Below are 16,134 nucleotides of genomic sequence, written 5' to 3'. Positions count from 1 at the left end.
AGGAGGGAAGTATTCTAAAGGTCATAGAGTACTTTACGCTGTTTGGATTACTGAGTACTTGCACTGTTTTGATTACTGTGATTTCATATCTTCTCCTCCCTTGTACCCTTAGCAATGTTAAAAATAGCATCGTTGTAAAAATGCAGCGTCATTGCTATTTTGAGAGTAAAGTGGACACAGGCGGCAGCCTTCCAAAGGCACGTAAACAGCACTGCTGTGCAACCAAAATTTTGGTTTTTCAGTGTGCTTGTTTATAAACATCCATGACTGAGCATCCATATGCGCTGATTGATTGATTTATTTATTTATAATCCTCTCAGCCTCCTCGTTATCTGAGCAAGAAAACATTTTTGCTCTGCAATTTCTTATTTTTTATTCTGGTTGCATGTTGAAATAATGCCTTCGCTTCTGTGGATGAGTGGAGGAATGTAAGCAAATTTCATGAGAGAACCCTTGGTTTGATCAGTCAAAAGACTTTATTTAATTCTTGAGCTTTTTGTGGCTTAAATCAACCACAACTTCAAATTGAAAAGTTGTTTACACTTTCAGTGAAAACAATTCCATATTGAATTTCAAAACTTTTTCACAACTGGGACAATGTCACAGCAAGATTTTCTTTGGTTTTATCCAGAAGTGACAATTCGTATTATTGTCAGAAAATCCCAACCAGTTCTGTTGTTAGATTCATTTTTGTTTAAATGAAGAATAGTTGTTCACTGGTGAGACATTGCTGAAATAAATGCACGTGTCCCCACCCCTAAAGTCGGTCTTTGGAAGCAAATAAAATCTTGTTTCCAGAGAGATACAGGACTGTTCCTCTTGTCTAACAGGTGTCCTCCAAGCCATGGTTGTACAAACAGACTTAATGGAGAACATGATAAAGCCTGAAGGGTATGAAGAGAAAAAAAGACTTAAGCAGAAGCTTAAAGAAAGCTCTAGCAAGAGATCTTAGGCTGTTATCCAGTGTAATTGTTTTTAATGTGTTCATGGTGGGTTGCTTGTAGCTGTGAGCTTGATTACAGACAGAACCTGCAACTGTTAAGTAGATCAGCAAACACATCCTCCACAGAGCTTTTTTGATGCATTCTCTTGTCTGTTGTACTGTTTCTGACTTAGTAATTCAAAACCAGCTATTTCTACTAGAATTTTCCATGAACACTTTAAAAGTAGAGGGTCTTTTCCCACTCTGAGAAATTGAGGTTGATAACATTTCTGTCTCTTGTTTTCAAAGGTTTGTGCAAAGGAGTTTAAAGAGTTTGTGGAAAGACTGAAAGAGAAATTCAGTTCAACCCTGGGGAATCCCGAACTTGAGATTCCTGATACTTTGCAAGAACTCTTTTCCAGGTATTTTAGTTCTGGTGCTTTTGGCTCTGCACGTGGGCTGAGACAGAGAGAGAGGAGGGCAATTCAGAGTAGACCTCTTCTCTGCTATGCATGCTTTACACCCTCTTTTACTTGTACTCTTAGCATCAAAAGAAGTTTCAGTAAATACAACAAGCAATGTTTCTCTCAAATCCATACTTCCTAAATACATATAACTAATTTTCAGTTATTTGCACAAGCTTGCTTATTTTAAACCATTCCCATTTTGCTAAATAAGACTTTGTGAATTTCTGGTTTACAAAACCATTCCCATTTTGCTAAATAAGACTTTTTGTAAACCAGAAATTCACAATGTCAGATTTTCAAAAATTGTCAAATCTTCAACTTTGCTATTAGAGATGTTGGTACTCAGGTGTAACATTTTAATGCAATGGAATACTTCCCTTTACCATTTTCCAGATTAACTGGCCGCATTTTATATCACAATTTGTAGCTGGTTGCTCAGCTAAATCATCTCAGTGCTGCTAAAACTGTTGATACAGAAGAGGACTCAGCCTCGTGTAGCATTCTCCAGCCTCAGATCGTTAAGCTTTTTCATGATGAATAACGCTTGGAGAGGAGTGTGAAAATTTGCGTCTCAAACCATTTCACGATAACAAATTTAGCACCTTTGTAAATTTTCTTACTTTGGGAAGAGCTGTACATTACAGCAAAAGTGCTGCCAACGGTAACTGGAAGTCCAAAACCTCAATAGAATAGCAAATCCATACAGTTCTGTACTGTCTCCTGTCAATGTGTGTTACCTCCTTGTCAGCAGACAGCTTAGTGGAGCGAGGGGGATTGATCTGGACAGTTCTTCTAATTTTTGACGCTAGCACTGAGGGCTGCTGGAGCAGATCGTTCCCCTGCGCTGTTTCAACACTTGCCTTGCTAGCAGTTGCACTTGTCAGCCTCTGGGTTTCACGGTTGATATAAAATCACAGAATGTTACTTTTGTTTCAGTGTTTTCCTTTCCCTTCCCTTAACTAGATTTCGAGTTTTGGCAATCGGAGAAGACACAAATCAAAATACAAAAGAGGATAGTCTAAGCAGGTGAGTAGCAGTAGCACCATTTTTTCCCATTAGGACTCCAAGGTCATGCCAGCCCTCACATCTGTGAAAGTCATATATTCTTCTAATTCATCTGTTTGTTGCAGTGTATAAATTTATTAATGAAAAAATACTTTACAAGGGTGTAGGGACCTCTGACGTAGGTTATAGATTTGATGAATAAAATGACAGCAGCAATGCCCTTCTCCATGTGGTGGTCTGTTATCATTAGGACAACAGTGTATGTTTTCTGTGTGGGTGCTGTACCTTAAGAGGAGGAGATGTTAACAAAGAGAACTTTGTTTTGTGTTGGATTATCTGGACTGATCCAAAAATTCAGGGTGGAAGGTCAGGGAAAATGTAACGGGCTCTTTTACATAAGTGATCCTCAGCTGTAGTGATCTCATGCCTTTATACATCTATTTCAGAAGCAGGTGACTGAGTTTGTGTATTTTTGTGCTAGTTTAATAGTTAGGTACCTCATGCTCAGAAATCATCATGAATAAACTCTTTTTTTTTTTTTTCTTTCAGTGTCTATGATATTCATTTTCTAGTGCTACAGAATTTGATTCAGAGCACTTTGGCACTCTCAGATAACCAGATGAAATCTTGCCAGTCATTTCAGGTACAGTATCTGGACCAAACTTTACTGGTCATACAACTCTAAAGAGTTTCTCCTTCCTACTTTGATATATGCCTTTTTCAAATGGGAGAAAAGAAACCCAGAAACTTAGATTTGTATCCATTCTGTGGGGATTATTCTCTTCTGCTTTTAGTCTAGGCAGATTTTCAATATGTTGCTTTTCTTTCTGAGGATGAGATTGCAAGATGTGAGGTTGAAGCAATCCCAAAAAACCCATATGAAATAAACTCCACATCCCTTCCATTGGGTCAAACTGTATCATGATTTAGTGCCCACTTGAGCAGTTGGAATTATGCTCTGGAGGAGATATCACAAAGACAGTCATAGTGTCCAGCTGACACTGGTGTTGGGAAGCCTCTCCTTCAGCATTGGGGACCACAATAATATATCATTTATCAGTCAGACACTTAAAAAAAAAAAAGTTAGAAGTTCAAAGGGAGTTTAATATCTCATCAGCAGGAAAGAGTGGAGCCTAGAAAGCCGAGCTCGTGGAAGCAAATGTTCCTGGTAAAATGATAGGAAGAATCTACCAAACTGTGTTGTAGATGAGTGTATATTTACATATATAACTCTAGTGGGAGCCTGATCTTTGAATCTGAGCCTGATCTGACACTTTGAATATCAAGTGTTCGGTAGTATTTAGTTAATTTAATTGTCATTTACTGTGGAAAGCCTGGAATCCCATAAAAGGAATAGAATAGTGTAGTTAAGTGAATTTATATGTATCACTTACATTCTGGCTTGTAGCTCCATATTCATTTAGTTAATGTAAACCTCAAGTAGGTGAGTCTAACAGTGGATTCGGAGCCAACACTGCCTTTTACATTGAACGGGGGTTTTTTTGCAGACGTTCCGTTTGTACCGGGAGTACCGGGATGACATTCTTGTGAAGGCTTTCCTAGAGTGTCAGAAGAGAAGCTTGGTCAATCGCCGTCGAGTAACTCACACACTGGGACCAAAGAAAAGCCGAGCTTTGCCTTTTGTACCCATGTCATATCAGCTGTCTCAGAGTTACTACAGGTGAGTGTCAGAAAGGTCAATGTTTGAGCAAATAAAAGAACCTACCCAGGCATGCTTGGCATGGAGGAGAGAATACATATGCGGTACCTAGAGCAAAGAACCTGACCATCACAGCTGAAGCCGAAGAGATGAAGGGAGAGAGAGAGAGTGAGTGTGTGTGTGTGCACGCGCGCGCGTGTGTGCCTGCCTTTTATTCAGTTAGCAATTAGGGCCGTACAGGGAATAGAGCCAAGGTTGCTGGGCAAGCCTTTACAAAGACACGTGCAGAGGAGAGGTAGCACCAAAGTTCTAGATGTGGTGGAAAGATTTCTTTAGTACTCTTGTCATTTTGATGGTTGCTTGCTTTTCCTGTCCAGTTACTTTGTGCTGTGCTGTACCTGGATGTCGGGGCTGGGGGAGAAGAGTTTAACTGTAAATGTATTCAGTGCTCAAGCAGAAGATGAGATTTGTGTTTTGTGCTTGCTATATAGTACCTGACCTTTACATGGTGCATAAATACTATAAGTTCTGGAACTAGTAAAAGGACTGTGAAAGCAGATGTAGAAGGTACCAGTTCACCAGCTCTAGCATGGAACTTCAACTATTTGGCTGCTCTGTGCTGCCATTCATATACAGTAAGAACAGGTTATGAAAGTTTTGTGCTGCTTTGAATTTGTCTTTTTGTCCAGAGTTTTTACATGGCGGTTTCCCAGTACAATTTGTACAGAGTCCTTTCAGTTCCTCGAGAAGCTCAAGGATGCTGAAAAGTCAGACCAGCCAGATAACTTCTCATTTAAAGATCAGGAAAACAAAGCATCTGAAGGAATGACTGCATTTCCTATGGATGGACCTGGTGGCCAGTGTGTGGCGATGCTTTCCCTATTCTCCCTGGGACTTGTATCTGTGAATGTGAGAATCCCGGAGCAGATAGTTGTGGTGGACAGCACTATGGTGGAAAATGAAGTGATAAAAAGGTAAAGACTGTTACTTCTATTAGTAAATACAGTTTGGGGATAACTGGAATGAAATTGGACAGGCATTAGCATTTTCTTCACTGTATTGTGGCATGTTTTACTGTGATATTGTTTAGATTTTTATTTCTGAGGGAGCATTCTGAAGACTTAATGGCACTTTAGTTAATGCCTGTCATTATAGCCTTGGACTGCATTTGTCTTCACATATGTGACATTTAAATTGCTAGGCACTTCACTGCCATCAGAGCTAATGTGGAAAGGAGAGCAGTGTGTGGTAGATGAGCATTTTCATCAACATTGTACCTTCCTGTTTCAAGGACTAAAAATTATTAATAATGAGGCTTCAGCTTTATCAGTGAAACCTGTCTCCACAATATTGGTGCTATGTATCTCCTCTTTGATATTTTTATTTTTTTTAAAGCCTCCAGTAATTGCATACCACTGAAATGGAAACTCTGTCCCTAGGCAGTCTAATCCTATGAATAGTTATCCTTACAATCATTACGTGTTTTCTTAGAATGCGACTAAAATCTCTTGCTGTAGTTTAACCTGTTGCTTCCTGTTGTATACATACATGGAAAATACTTTTTTTTTAAAGCCTCCAGTAATTGCATACCACTGAAATGGAAACTCTGTCCCTAGGCAGTCTAATCCTATGAATAGTTATCCTTACAATCATTACGTGTTTTCTTAGAATGCGACTAAAATCTCTTGCTGTAGTTTAACCTGTTGCTTCCTGTTGTATACATACATGGAAAATACTTTGTTCTCTTTCTCTTTAGAGCAGCTTATTACATATTTGAAGATTGTTATCATAGTCCTCCTCCCATAATATGCTATTCTTTAAAATGAGCAGCCTCAGTTCCTTTAATTGTGTTTTTGGTATGTTATTAATGTTATCCAGACCTCTGTTTTTCTCATTATTTTCCTCTACACTGAACTGTGATGTCAAAAAACAAATGCCATGCTCTTGCTGGCAGGTCTGTGCCAATTACATCATGTTATATAGGTGATATGCCTGCTAATACATGCCAAGATGATGAATGGCCATGGTCTTGCCAAAAAAAAAAAAAAAAAATTGTTTCCTCTTAGTGTGGAGGACAGGTGCATAGTCCTTTTATATAAATAACACGCATTTGTCCATATGAAATTGCTTCCTGCCCTTTTCCAGACTATTTCTCCAGTTTGCTGGAAATGTTCTGAATGCAAATCCTGTCTTCTCATAAACTTGCAGCCTTTCCAGTGTGGTGATCCCATGCAAACTTAATAAGCTATTTTATCACCCAGGTCATTAGCAAAAATACACTGAACCCTGGCCTAGTCTCCTTTCTGAGTGCAAGCATGTGAGTCCAGTTTTCCAACTGGTTATGTACTCGCACTATTTTTTCTAAATGATGTGTTCCCTTTTGGTTTTAATTATGTTTTAAGAGAAGGTACTTAAGGTCTAACTCATCTTAGAAAAGGTTGGAAGGAACCTTTGGTTGTCTCTGGAATAACCTGCTTAAAACAGAGGCAACTTCAGAGTTAGATCAGGTTGTTCAGAGCCTTCACCTTTATCCACAACGGCTCTTGTTGAGTCCTGGAAAGAAATAGTGTTGGTTTGACTAAGTTTGTTTCTGGGAAATCTATTCTGGCTGCTACTACTATTCTTTCTTTACTTTGAGGCTGTCTGCAGTTTGTTTTATGTTGGTTTTGGGTTTTTTTTTCTTTTTTAAAGTAACTATTTGGTCTGTAATTCTTTCTTCTCCTTTTCTCCCTCAAAAATAAACAGTCTGCCTTATACTGCAGTACCCCTTATGGTCTCAGCCTTTGTGCTCTGACAGATGTTCCCTCATGATGAACCAAAGAGGTTCAGCACTGTAAGCTGAGATATTTTGGGTTCATTTCAACATGTTTGCAAAAAAGAGAGAGTTTCCTTTTCCAGGGACCTTTAGCGTATTTTCTTTTCTGTAGTGGCTTGTTCTCAGCACTTTAAATCAGCCTGCTGTGGACGTACCCACAGCTGTTCGTGACTAAAGACCAGAATGCAGAATAGCATGTGTTCTTGCTCTGCTCAGTGTAATGAGTCACTTTCTTATTTTGGAAAGAAAAACTCAACAAACAAACAAAACACCTCTGTTTGCTGTAGTTTGGGAAAAGAAGGTCTTGAGGATGATGATGACGATGATGATGACTTAGATGACAGCTCTGGAGGCAAACGGAGAATAGAAGTAAAAGCTCGTCAAGCATCTCATACCAATTACTTACTGATGAGAGGCTACTATGCCCCTGGAATTGTCAGCACGCGGAATCTGAGTCCCAGTGACAATATTGTGGTCAATTCCTGCCAGGTGAAGGTTAAGCTGCGATGTACACCAGTTCCAGGAAGACTCAGCTCTCCAGGTTAGTTTCTGTTTGGCCTAACTTGCACAGAAGTGGGTTGGAGCAGGAAAGATAGCGAACTCATTTGAACAAAGCCTTTTAACAGGAACATTTTTTCCATTACGCATGCAGTTTGCCTTGTAATGCTTTCTTTCCTGACTTAAAGCAAACAGGTGGTTGACTTAGAGAGGCACCTTTTGTTGGTAACAAGTCCTTGTCTGTATTTCATGTTGTGTGAAATTATTAATCCAAAGAGGAAGTCTGTCCTCTGCTCTGTTATCCCTTCTGCAGGAGGTTTTTCAGTCCCTTCTGCAACTCAAAATACCATATTATGTCACACCCAGGCTTTCTCTTCTGTAAAGAGAAAGAAAATCTTTCAGAGCTCCTTGAATGGAAATTCACGTTTACTTGTCTCATGCAAGTGCCTGAAATAGTGGTGTCCAATCTCTGGCCTTTTACCTACAGTAATTTAAACATTTTGATAATATTTAGAGCTTGAATATCTGCAATTTATCAGCACTCCTCCTTCTCAAGAGCATCTTCCTTTCAGCTGTAAAGCAAATGTATCCAGGAAAGCCTTTAGTTGTTTAGCTCTTTAGTTGGAAGGTCTAGTGCTGTCCCTGCCCATTCCTATTGCTGTTGTGGTAGAGGTAAAATAAAAATTCTTTCTCATCTCTCTGCTGCCACACATGCCCTCCAGGTCTACTGAGCTGACGGCTCATTACAGTTGTTCTCATTTTTCCTTGGCTGTCGAAGAAGCGCAGCTGTCATATGAGTGTCCCACAAGGCGTGATGTAAAGGCAGCCTGCAGATAAAAGGGTGGGGAGCAGGTCAGAACAGTGCCAAAGCTACCCTCTAATCATCCAGGACTGGAAAAAGATGTTACACTGCTTCAACTTGTGATACTCTGTACAGTGGGGGTCAGTTTTGTGCAGTGATGGACCTGCCTCCAAACACAGAGATGCTTTGTTATACTCATTGTACTAAGACATTGTCAACTTGTAGTTTATACCATATTTGGCCAATAGCTTTCTGCCATGGATCAGCTGCTTCCAATTTTTCGATTATTAAGGTCCTCCACAGCATTTCCTTGCCCTAGACTTTTCACTTGACCTTCTTCAAGAAAAAAGGAGACGATTCCCTCATTAACTTAGAGTTAAGCTGACCCAGTGTTAGAGAGAATACCAGTAAGTTTACACTGTCTTTCAGCGATACTTCACTTTGATATGAGGGTAAGCCCTGGTAAACCAGCTTGCTCTTCTTCTACAGGTCTTTTCAGAGACAAATATGTAAGGCAGAAAGAAAAAAGGAAACTGCATCAATGAAGATGGAAAACTGAGCTCTGTTTTTAACTGGAATTGTCTAGAACACCTCTAATCTGTCTGACTCAGAATATTTCTCTTTCTGTAGCGTATTGAATAGTAACAACTGCTTCACAGCTTATACACTTGTGTTTTTTTTTTGCTTTGCAGTTTCTTCTCTGCTTGATAACATGGTTGTGGGAGTCTCCTGCCTCCCTGAAACTTTTACCAGGCTGATTAAAGTCCGAGAAGAAAATTATGAGGTTGATCAGTTTCTTCATGAGTGTACAGAATGTTATGGCTATAATCCCAGAGATGTAGCTGCTGTTTTGGAGATCCGTAATGCAATAGAGGCAACCTCCCACTTTGGAATTTGCAAAGCTGAGCTGAGCAAACGTTTCTGCAGCTATGAAGAGGTGGAACCTGAACGCACCAGGAGCTTGGAGCAGTACATTCAGGTGGTTTTACAGCCAGCTGCTTTCCATACATTAATGTTTGCATGCTTAGTATTCCCCTTGAACAGGACAATCTTCCAGGCTGTAGGAAGCAAATATAAATTGAACAAAGCTATTTATATTAGGCAAGAGATCACATACCAATACCTGACAGCAATCTCGCCTCAAAGTTAGGAAGGCCAAAAATTAAAGCAGCACTTACTCAAAGATAGGAATGAACTGTTTTAGAAACCTAGAGGTAGCAACATTCACCTTTGGAAGCAAAATACTCTTTCCCAGTTACATTTTAACTTAATTTAAGCTGAACAGAAATGTCTTGTGCTGTAATTTCAGAAAAGTTTAAGGGGTAAAACAGCTTTTCAACTTCAGTGCAGCAGGACAGAAAATGGAATATTCTACTAAGCTCTTCCTCTTTCTTTGCTGCCAGTTAAAGATGGCAATTCCATGATACTTGGTTAAGCTGATATTTTCCAGTGAAAGCTCCTGAGACAATTTTTGTGTTGTGTTGTTTTTTTTTTTTAATAGGACCTTATTGAAATGCAGCAGGTTTTAGAAGTAGGAGGCCATACTGTAAGACTGGTTGCAATAGTATTTGCCAAGCCATGGCTATTACATTCAGTATGTCTGAAGAATAAACCAGAGGATTCTGATCAGCAAGGTGCAGAAACCACTCTCCCAGATGTACAACAGGATTGCCTGCCACCAGAACCAAAGAAGGGAGAGGCACATTCGAGAGAGGAGGAGCAGCTGGGAAAAGACACACAATCTGTCAGCGATGAAGAACCCCCAAGGAAGAGATGTAAGACTCAACATGATGTCCTTCAAGATGGCAATCGACCCTGCCAGGGTTCACAGACTGGTTTGAAAAGCGCAAATGAAAATAACTTTGATGCAGGTGTTACTGATCCTGTTACAATGAAGGAAGCTTTAATCATGGATGAAGAAACAGGCTCCCTGGGAGGGCAGACAGAACACCTAGCTGAACACCCGGTGTGTGCTCCAGATGCTGTGAATGTGGACACTTACAGGCAACAAGATAAATCTTGTTCTGAGGACAAAGAGCTTGAAGAGAATGATGAGCTCAGCACTGAGCACAACAAGCAGATCCCTATCCTTGAACAATCAGCCAGTGAGCAGTATGATGATCTTTCCTACTTACAGGAGAACCCAGGAGTCTCTAAAGGTATGTAGGAGCACTCTACATCCAAGAAATAGAGACTAGCTCATCATCAGTTGATCCCAAATGGGTAGTTCCATTTTATAAGCAAATACTAGACTCTTTATGAAGCTGTACCAGTGATAGAGGTTTTCATTTCTTGAAGTGGCATGACACTACTTGATCTGGAAGGTCTTGGAGGTTTCAAATTCATCAAAGATTCCTTCCTATGCCTATTGCTGGAATGTTCATGACTAGTCCAAAAATGTGTTTTCCTTAGAAACTCGTTTCCATGTCTTATTCTTCTCCAAAAACATACTTGGATCTCAAGTTTCTCATTTCTGGCTTCAGTCCAAAGGCTAGACATCTCTAAACGTAGAAAACACAGCGCCACTGGTGTACATTTAACTAGAATGCCTGTGACTGAAAGTTGTAAAGTCATTAAACCATTCGCCAGAAAGCAGCACGTGCCAGAGAAGATTAATAGCTTCATTTGTAACCCAATTTGACTTCATTTTCATTTCCTTTTTACTACCAGTTTTCTTCTTTAATAGCTAGTAGTTCTTGCCAAGCTTTACATTAGGTAGGTTGTTTGGGGATTTTATTTTGTTTTTGTTTTTATCAGCTCTGATTTCAGATTGAATCACAAGCTAACTGCTTGTGTGGTATTTTGCCAAGATCTGCCATTACCCACGTTTACAGCTGCAGACTGCCGTGTAAATCAGCGTAGCATCTTCGAGCTTGGTATTGTTTAATTGGAGCCTTCCTGCAGGAAATAGTCAGGGCTGCCCAAACAGCAAAGACTTCAGCAGTTTTTAACATGAAACTACTAAAATACTGTTTTGGATTTAACTTCCTCTACTTGTTTGTAACACAGGAGGGAAAAAATAGTAGTTATATTATCAAGCATAGAGTTCTTGCTGGTCTTCCTGATGAAAGGCCAGCTGAAGGGTTTACCTGTGCTTAAGCTAAAGCTGTTAGCCTCTGGGTGTGGTAGAAGTACGTACATTAAGTAATTGGGTAATTAAAACCCATGACATAAGGCATAATGGAAGCTGCAGAGGCAACCTTCACTTTGAAACCAAACTCTGCTGAAATCTTGAGTTTGCGTTCTCAAGTCTGCAGCTGCTCGGACTTTTGCTCAACTTCCATATGATTACCAGGAGCATTAAGTTAAAGCCCCTTGAGTGCCTGCATAGCTCTCTGTGTGAAACTCGGTTCTTTCAGTCCATAGAATTACTTGTTGTTCAGCCATGTCATCAGACTTCTAGGAATAAACCTTCTCACTGTCATTTGGGAATGGAACCACAAAAAGTGTGGTTGGAGTAGACAGACATGGTTGTGAGAAGAGGTGTGGGAAAGAGAGAGTATGCTGCAGACAGGTAACGGCAGTCGGAGAGGAACCTTAGAGCTCCCCATGCAACTGAGAACAAGACGCGGCGTAGTTTGCTTGTGTTATTTTCTAGCATAAGCTGTTGCATCTTACAGCTTAGCCACCTTTTACTTTCCTTCCACTAGATAAAGAGTTTGGGTTAATTAAAAACTATGTGTTCTTTTCTTTCCAGGAAATTCTATGCCAGATGTATCCCAGGCAGCCAGGGACCGGTGAGTAACAGAGATGTCTGCAGAATAACTAAACACTTAGCACTACCAAAATAATACCTGGAAGCAAATGACTTGGAAACCTTAGTTTTATGCTCTGATGAGCAGTGAGCATTGATGATGGAGAAACCCCATGTTTTCCTCCGTTGTTCTTGTTAACGTTACTCGTGCTCATATGCATGCTGAAAAAATGTCTCTGATACATGGGGTTTTTTCCAAACAACTAGCTCCAAATATCAGAGGAACAAAACTGATTTTTCTTTCTCAAGTAAGTCCAATGCCAGAAAGTCTCAGCTTCCATGTGCCCAGGAAAGGCCTGGAGAAACTGCAATATGGGAAATGTGAATTTCCATGCAAGGTCTGTCTTTTGACTCCAAAATGCTAAAAATGAGGAATTTGGTTTCCTATCTGAGCCCTGTTGCTGCACGCTGCAGATTGAAGCAGGCCTTGGATAACTTTTGGAGGCTATTAGAGCTAGTAACAACCAACCAAGCGAAACAAAGCTTTCCTGGTCATCAAGACTCAAGGTAATTGTTGGGTGGTATAAATGGTGCTAGAAGTGCTTCTCGGGTGGTGAACACATAGTGTGAAATACTTCAGGTCTGTGGAACTGTCTAGTAGATTAGCACCAGTCTCTGCCTGTTCTCAGAGCAGCTGCAGAATTTACACCTGGGATGTGAGCAAACACTGGCAATGGATGCGGTAAGAATCTCTATTATGCAGAAATTATGATGATGGGAAATCTAGCTAGAAGAATAATTCCTGACAGAGCTGAACTTAAATTGTCTTTTGCAGGGCCTGCGAGAACGTCTGCTTCATTGGGAGGCCGTGGAGGATCGTGGATGGGAATCTGAATAAACCTGTGTGTAAGGGGATGATGGAAGCTGTGCTCTACCACATCATGACAAAACCAGGCATAACGGAAGGCATGCTGTTGCAGCATTACATGGGGGTACTGCAGCCTGTTGCTGTCTTAGAGATACTGCAGGTACGTGAATCATCGGCTGTGTGAACCTTAACCTGGTTCTTCTTCCAGCAGCTACTTCGCTGGAAGCCCTGGGAAAACGGGACTGTGAATGAACCGTGAAAAACAATCTTCTCCCTTTAGGGCAAATTAACCAAAGCCAGAGCAAGTTACTGTTCACAACGAAGGTGGAAGGAAGCCTGCTTTACCTCTCCTTGGAATTACTGTATTACTGATTTTAAATTTTGAGCTTGCTTCTGAAATGGATGTACATGCAGTTGAACTTCTAGTTGGTTACTGAAGAAATGGTGGCTTGCACTGGGAAATACTAAGTTGGGCTGTTAAATTCTACGGTGATTAACACTGCATTAATCTTATTTTTTTCCTTATATACATTTCGGATGGGTAGTCTTTGACATTAGCACAGACACATTTCAGTCTGATTCTTGACAGTACTGTAAATAAGACCTTCTGTCCTGACAGACCTGCTTAAAGGCATACATCCTTAATTGTAAAACAATGCATGATGAGAAAAATTGAGTTTCTCACATTTTTTTTCCCCACATCTTGAAGTTTGATTGCCACCACTGCTACTTTGCAAATGAAACCTTGGGTGGTTTGGGTTTTTTCCCCCCATAAGGATTCAAAATCCTAAGTATAGCAGTAATATTGCAGTCCTTCCCGTAAGCATGACATCCCCTACTAATGCTGGAAATTAACATTCCAGTGTATGTATGCCACACTTCTGTCCAAAGGCTCATGCATTTCGGTAACAATGCAAGCCGCATATGCTACCGCTCACGCACTGAGCCACCATCCTGTTTCCTGGGTGTTCCATCACAGCTTGCCCATATGTCCTGTGCCACAGCAACACTGCCAAGAGGGTAGCTGGGATCAGGGCAGCAGCAGCAGACAGGTTTAAGACTGCAGAACAGAGTGTATAGTGATGAGGCATGCGCATGTGGGAGAGCAATACAGATGATTCCTAGCCAACTTTTATTCAAATCCACAAAGTCAAGGAATTACCTGTACTTTTTACAGATCGGAGAACTTGAATCTAACTTCTCTAGCAATAAATTTGACAAGAACTGGTTTTGAAACCATGGACAGAGCTTGTATCTGTAACATACCAAGTATGAGTAAATCTAGACGCATACCTGTGTGAGACTACTGAATGCACACCAGTTGTTTTCAGCACACGCAGCACGTAGATTGCCTTGCTGGGGGAATGAATGCTAACCCGTTAGCAAGAACTGACCCAGAAGGCTTACACCTATACCACCACTAAATGATTTGTACCTGGTCCCAAACGTTGAGATCTGTTGCTGAACGCGTGTTCTGTGTCACTATCCAGGTGTCAGCCACTGTGCCGAGAGTGACAAATGAGCATGTATCCAGCTATGTGAACTTGCTCTGTTGTGCTGTAGCCTTTGCCATCCCCATGGTCTCCTGAGGGGGTGGAGTGAAGCCGCTTTTAGTACACATTGTCTAACGTTTCTGAGAACACTGTAGGTAGAATAGCGTTAAGTGCATTTTTCTTCGCTGCGACGGCTCAAGCTAAAATATGTGAATTTTTCTGCAGGGTCTGGAAACTCTTGGTTGCATCAGACGATTCTACATGAAAAAGCCATCCCTGGTGTCGCTCTTTTCTCAGCCAGTTGTGGAAGAAAAACTAAACAATCCCAAACTGAGCGAAACCCCAACAATATACTATGAGCCTACGATAGACTGTACTCTCAGGCTGGGAAGAGTGTTCCCCTGTGAAGTGAATTGGAATAAATGGGTGCAGATTATCCCTGTATAAAAGAGGTAAAGCTGAGTCACATTCAATTGGTTTAGCCTGTAGGAGTGAGCGCTAATGCAGATAAAAAGTTACAATTTCTGCCCCATCATGTTTTTGTTAAGTTATTTATCCTTTTTACTTCTGAATGTATTTAAACTGAGAATAAAGCTTCATGTTAAGACACAGGTAATATTTGATCCCACTTTAAGTATATTGTCTTTTTACCAGTAATTGCTTGTAGAGCATATAGTTCATAGATTCTGCTTTATCTTACGTGGTTTTCACAAGGCACAGCAACGGCCCCTTTTTCATTTTTTCTCCCCCTAAGGCCACTGCGGTAACATTTTACCTTCGCTTTGCCTTCCGCTCCCTTGCACAGCAGCTGGCTCTGCGCTAAGGTTTGCTTAACTGTTCTTTAGCTTGGTTATCTTAAGGCCTGCCTATATTTTAAACACTGGTTTCTTGGTGTGCACGGCAATTAGTTTCTTGCGTGTGCTTTTTAGCAGACCTGCTGCACTGTGTGAAATAAGGGCCCCGCGTCTTCCCGAATCATAGAATCATAGAATCATTGAGGTTGGAAAAGATCATCGAGTCCAACCGTCGACCCAACACCACCACCCACTAAACCATGTCCCTAAGTGCCTCATCTGCTCGTCTTTTAAATACCTCCCCTCAGGTCTCCCGAGCCTCCTTTTCTCCAGGCTAAACAGTCCCAGTTCCCTCAGCCGCTCCTCATCAGACTTGTTCTCCAGACCCCTCACCAGCCTCGTTGCCCTTCTCTGGACACGCTCCAGCACCTCAACGTCCTTCTGGTAGTGAGGGGCCCAAAACTGAACGCAGTATTCGAGGTGCGGCCTCACCAGGGCCGAGTACAGGGGCACGATCGCTTCCCTACTCCTGCTGGCCACACTATTTCTGATACAGGCCAGGATGCCATTGGCCTTCTTGGCCGCCTGGGCACACTGCCAGCTCATGTTCAGCCGGCTGTCGACCAGCCCCCCCACGTCCTTTTCCGACAGGCCACAACGCAGGGAGGAACACCCTCTTAGAAGCTCTGACGGTCGTTTTCAGCGTACGGCAGCCTCGCCCCGGGTCAGGTTTTAAAGCAACCACGCAGCAGGCGGCTACTTCGGCCCAGTGAAGTGTTTATTGCAGGAGAAGACGCCCCTACCCCATCCCCGCGGGACTCCTGCTGCCGGGGCCGGGCGCCGGGCCCCTGACCTCAGCTCCGCGGAGGGGAGAGCAGGCTGGGCCCGCGCCGCGGCCCCCCGGGCCCCGGGGGCCTCAGTCCCGCCAGCGGTGCCCGCACTGCGCGTTGCAGCACTTGTAGAAGGTGGTCATGGGCTCGTCGGCCGAGCGCGTCTGGATCTGCATGAAGTAGGCGCGGGGGTGCTCGCACTTGGGGCAGGGCTCTGCGGGGCGAGGCGCGGCGTCGTGAGGAGAGGCGAGGCGAGGCCCGACCCCCCGGCCCGGCCCGGCCCGCC

The 16,134-nt window shown here is 42.0% G+C and overlaps 1 protein-coding gene across 1 annotated transcript in view; it reads left to right on the top strand.

Moving 5' to 3' along the window:
* The window catches only part of GTF3C1 (general transcription factor IIIC subunit 1), a 44,569-nt gene extending 29,731 nt beyond the window's left edge, over window positions 1-14,838 (top strand). Inside the window, exons 28-38 of the mRNA XM_009278751.2 lie at window positions 1,232-1,344; window positions 2,353-2,415; window positions 2,944-3,037; window positions 3,903-4,075; window positions 4,744-5,028; window positions 7,157-7,410; window positions 8,862-9,148; window positions 9,671-10,328; window positions 11,867-11,906; window positions 12,699-12,891; window positions 14,450-14,838. Coding sequence (XP_009277026.1) covers window positions 1,232-1,344; window positions 2,353-2,415; window positions 2,944-3,037; window positions 3,903-4,075; window positions 4,744-5,028; window positions 7,157-7,410; window positions 8,862-9,148; window positions 9,671-10,328; window positions 11,867-11,906; window positions 12,699-12,891; window positions 14,450-14,671 — 2,382 coding nt within the window. The 3' untranslated portion in view covers window positions 14,672-14,838. The remainder of the gene's footprint in view (window positions 1-1,231; window positions 1,345-2,352; window positions 2,416-2,943; window positions 3,038-3,902; window positions 4,076-4,743; window positions 5,029-7,156; window positions 7,411-8,861; window positions 9,149-9,670; window positions 10,329-11,866; window positions 11,907-12,698; window positions 12,892-14,449) is intronic.
* Window positions 14,839-16,134: the final 1,296 nt, after the last annotated feature.

Source organism: Aptenodytes forsteri, unplaced genomic scaffold, assembly GCF_000699145.1.
Source record: "Aptenodytes forsteri isolate BGI_AS27 unplaced genomic scaffold, ASM69914v1 Scaffold26, whole genome shotgun sequence".
In the NCBI taxonomy this organism is placed as follows: domain Eukaryota; kingdom Metazoa; phylum Chordata; class Aves; order Sphenisciformes; family Spheniscidae; genus Aptenodytes; species Aptenodytes forsteri.
Note: the sequence above shows the minus strand (reverse complement) of the source record. Positions and strands in the feature narration are given on the sequence as shown.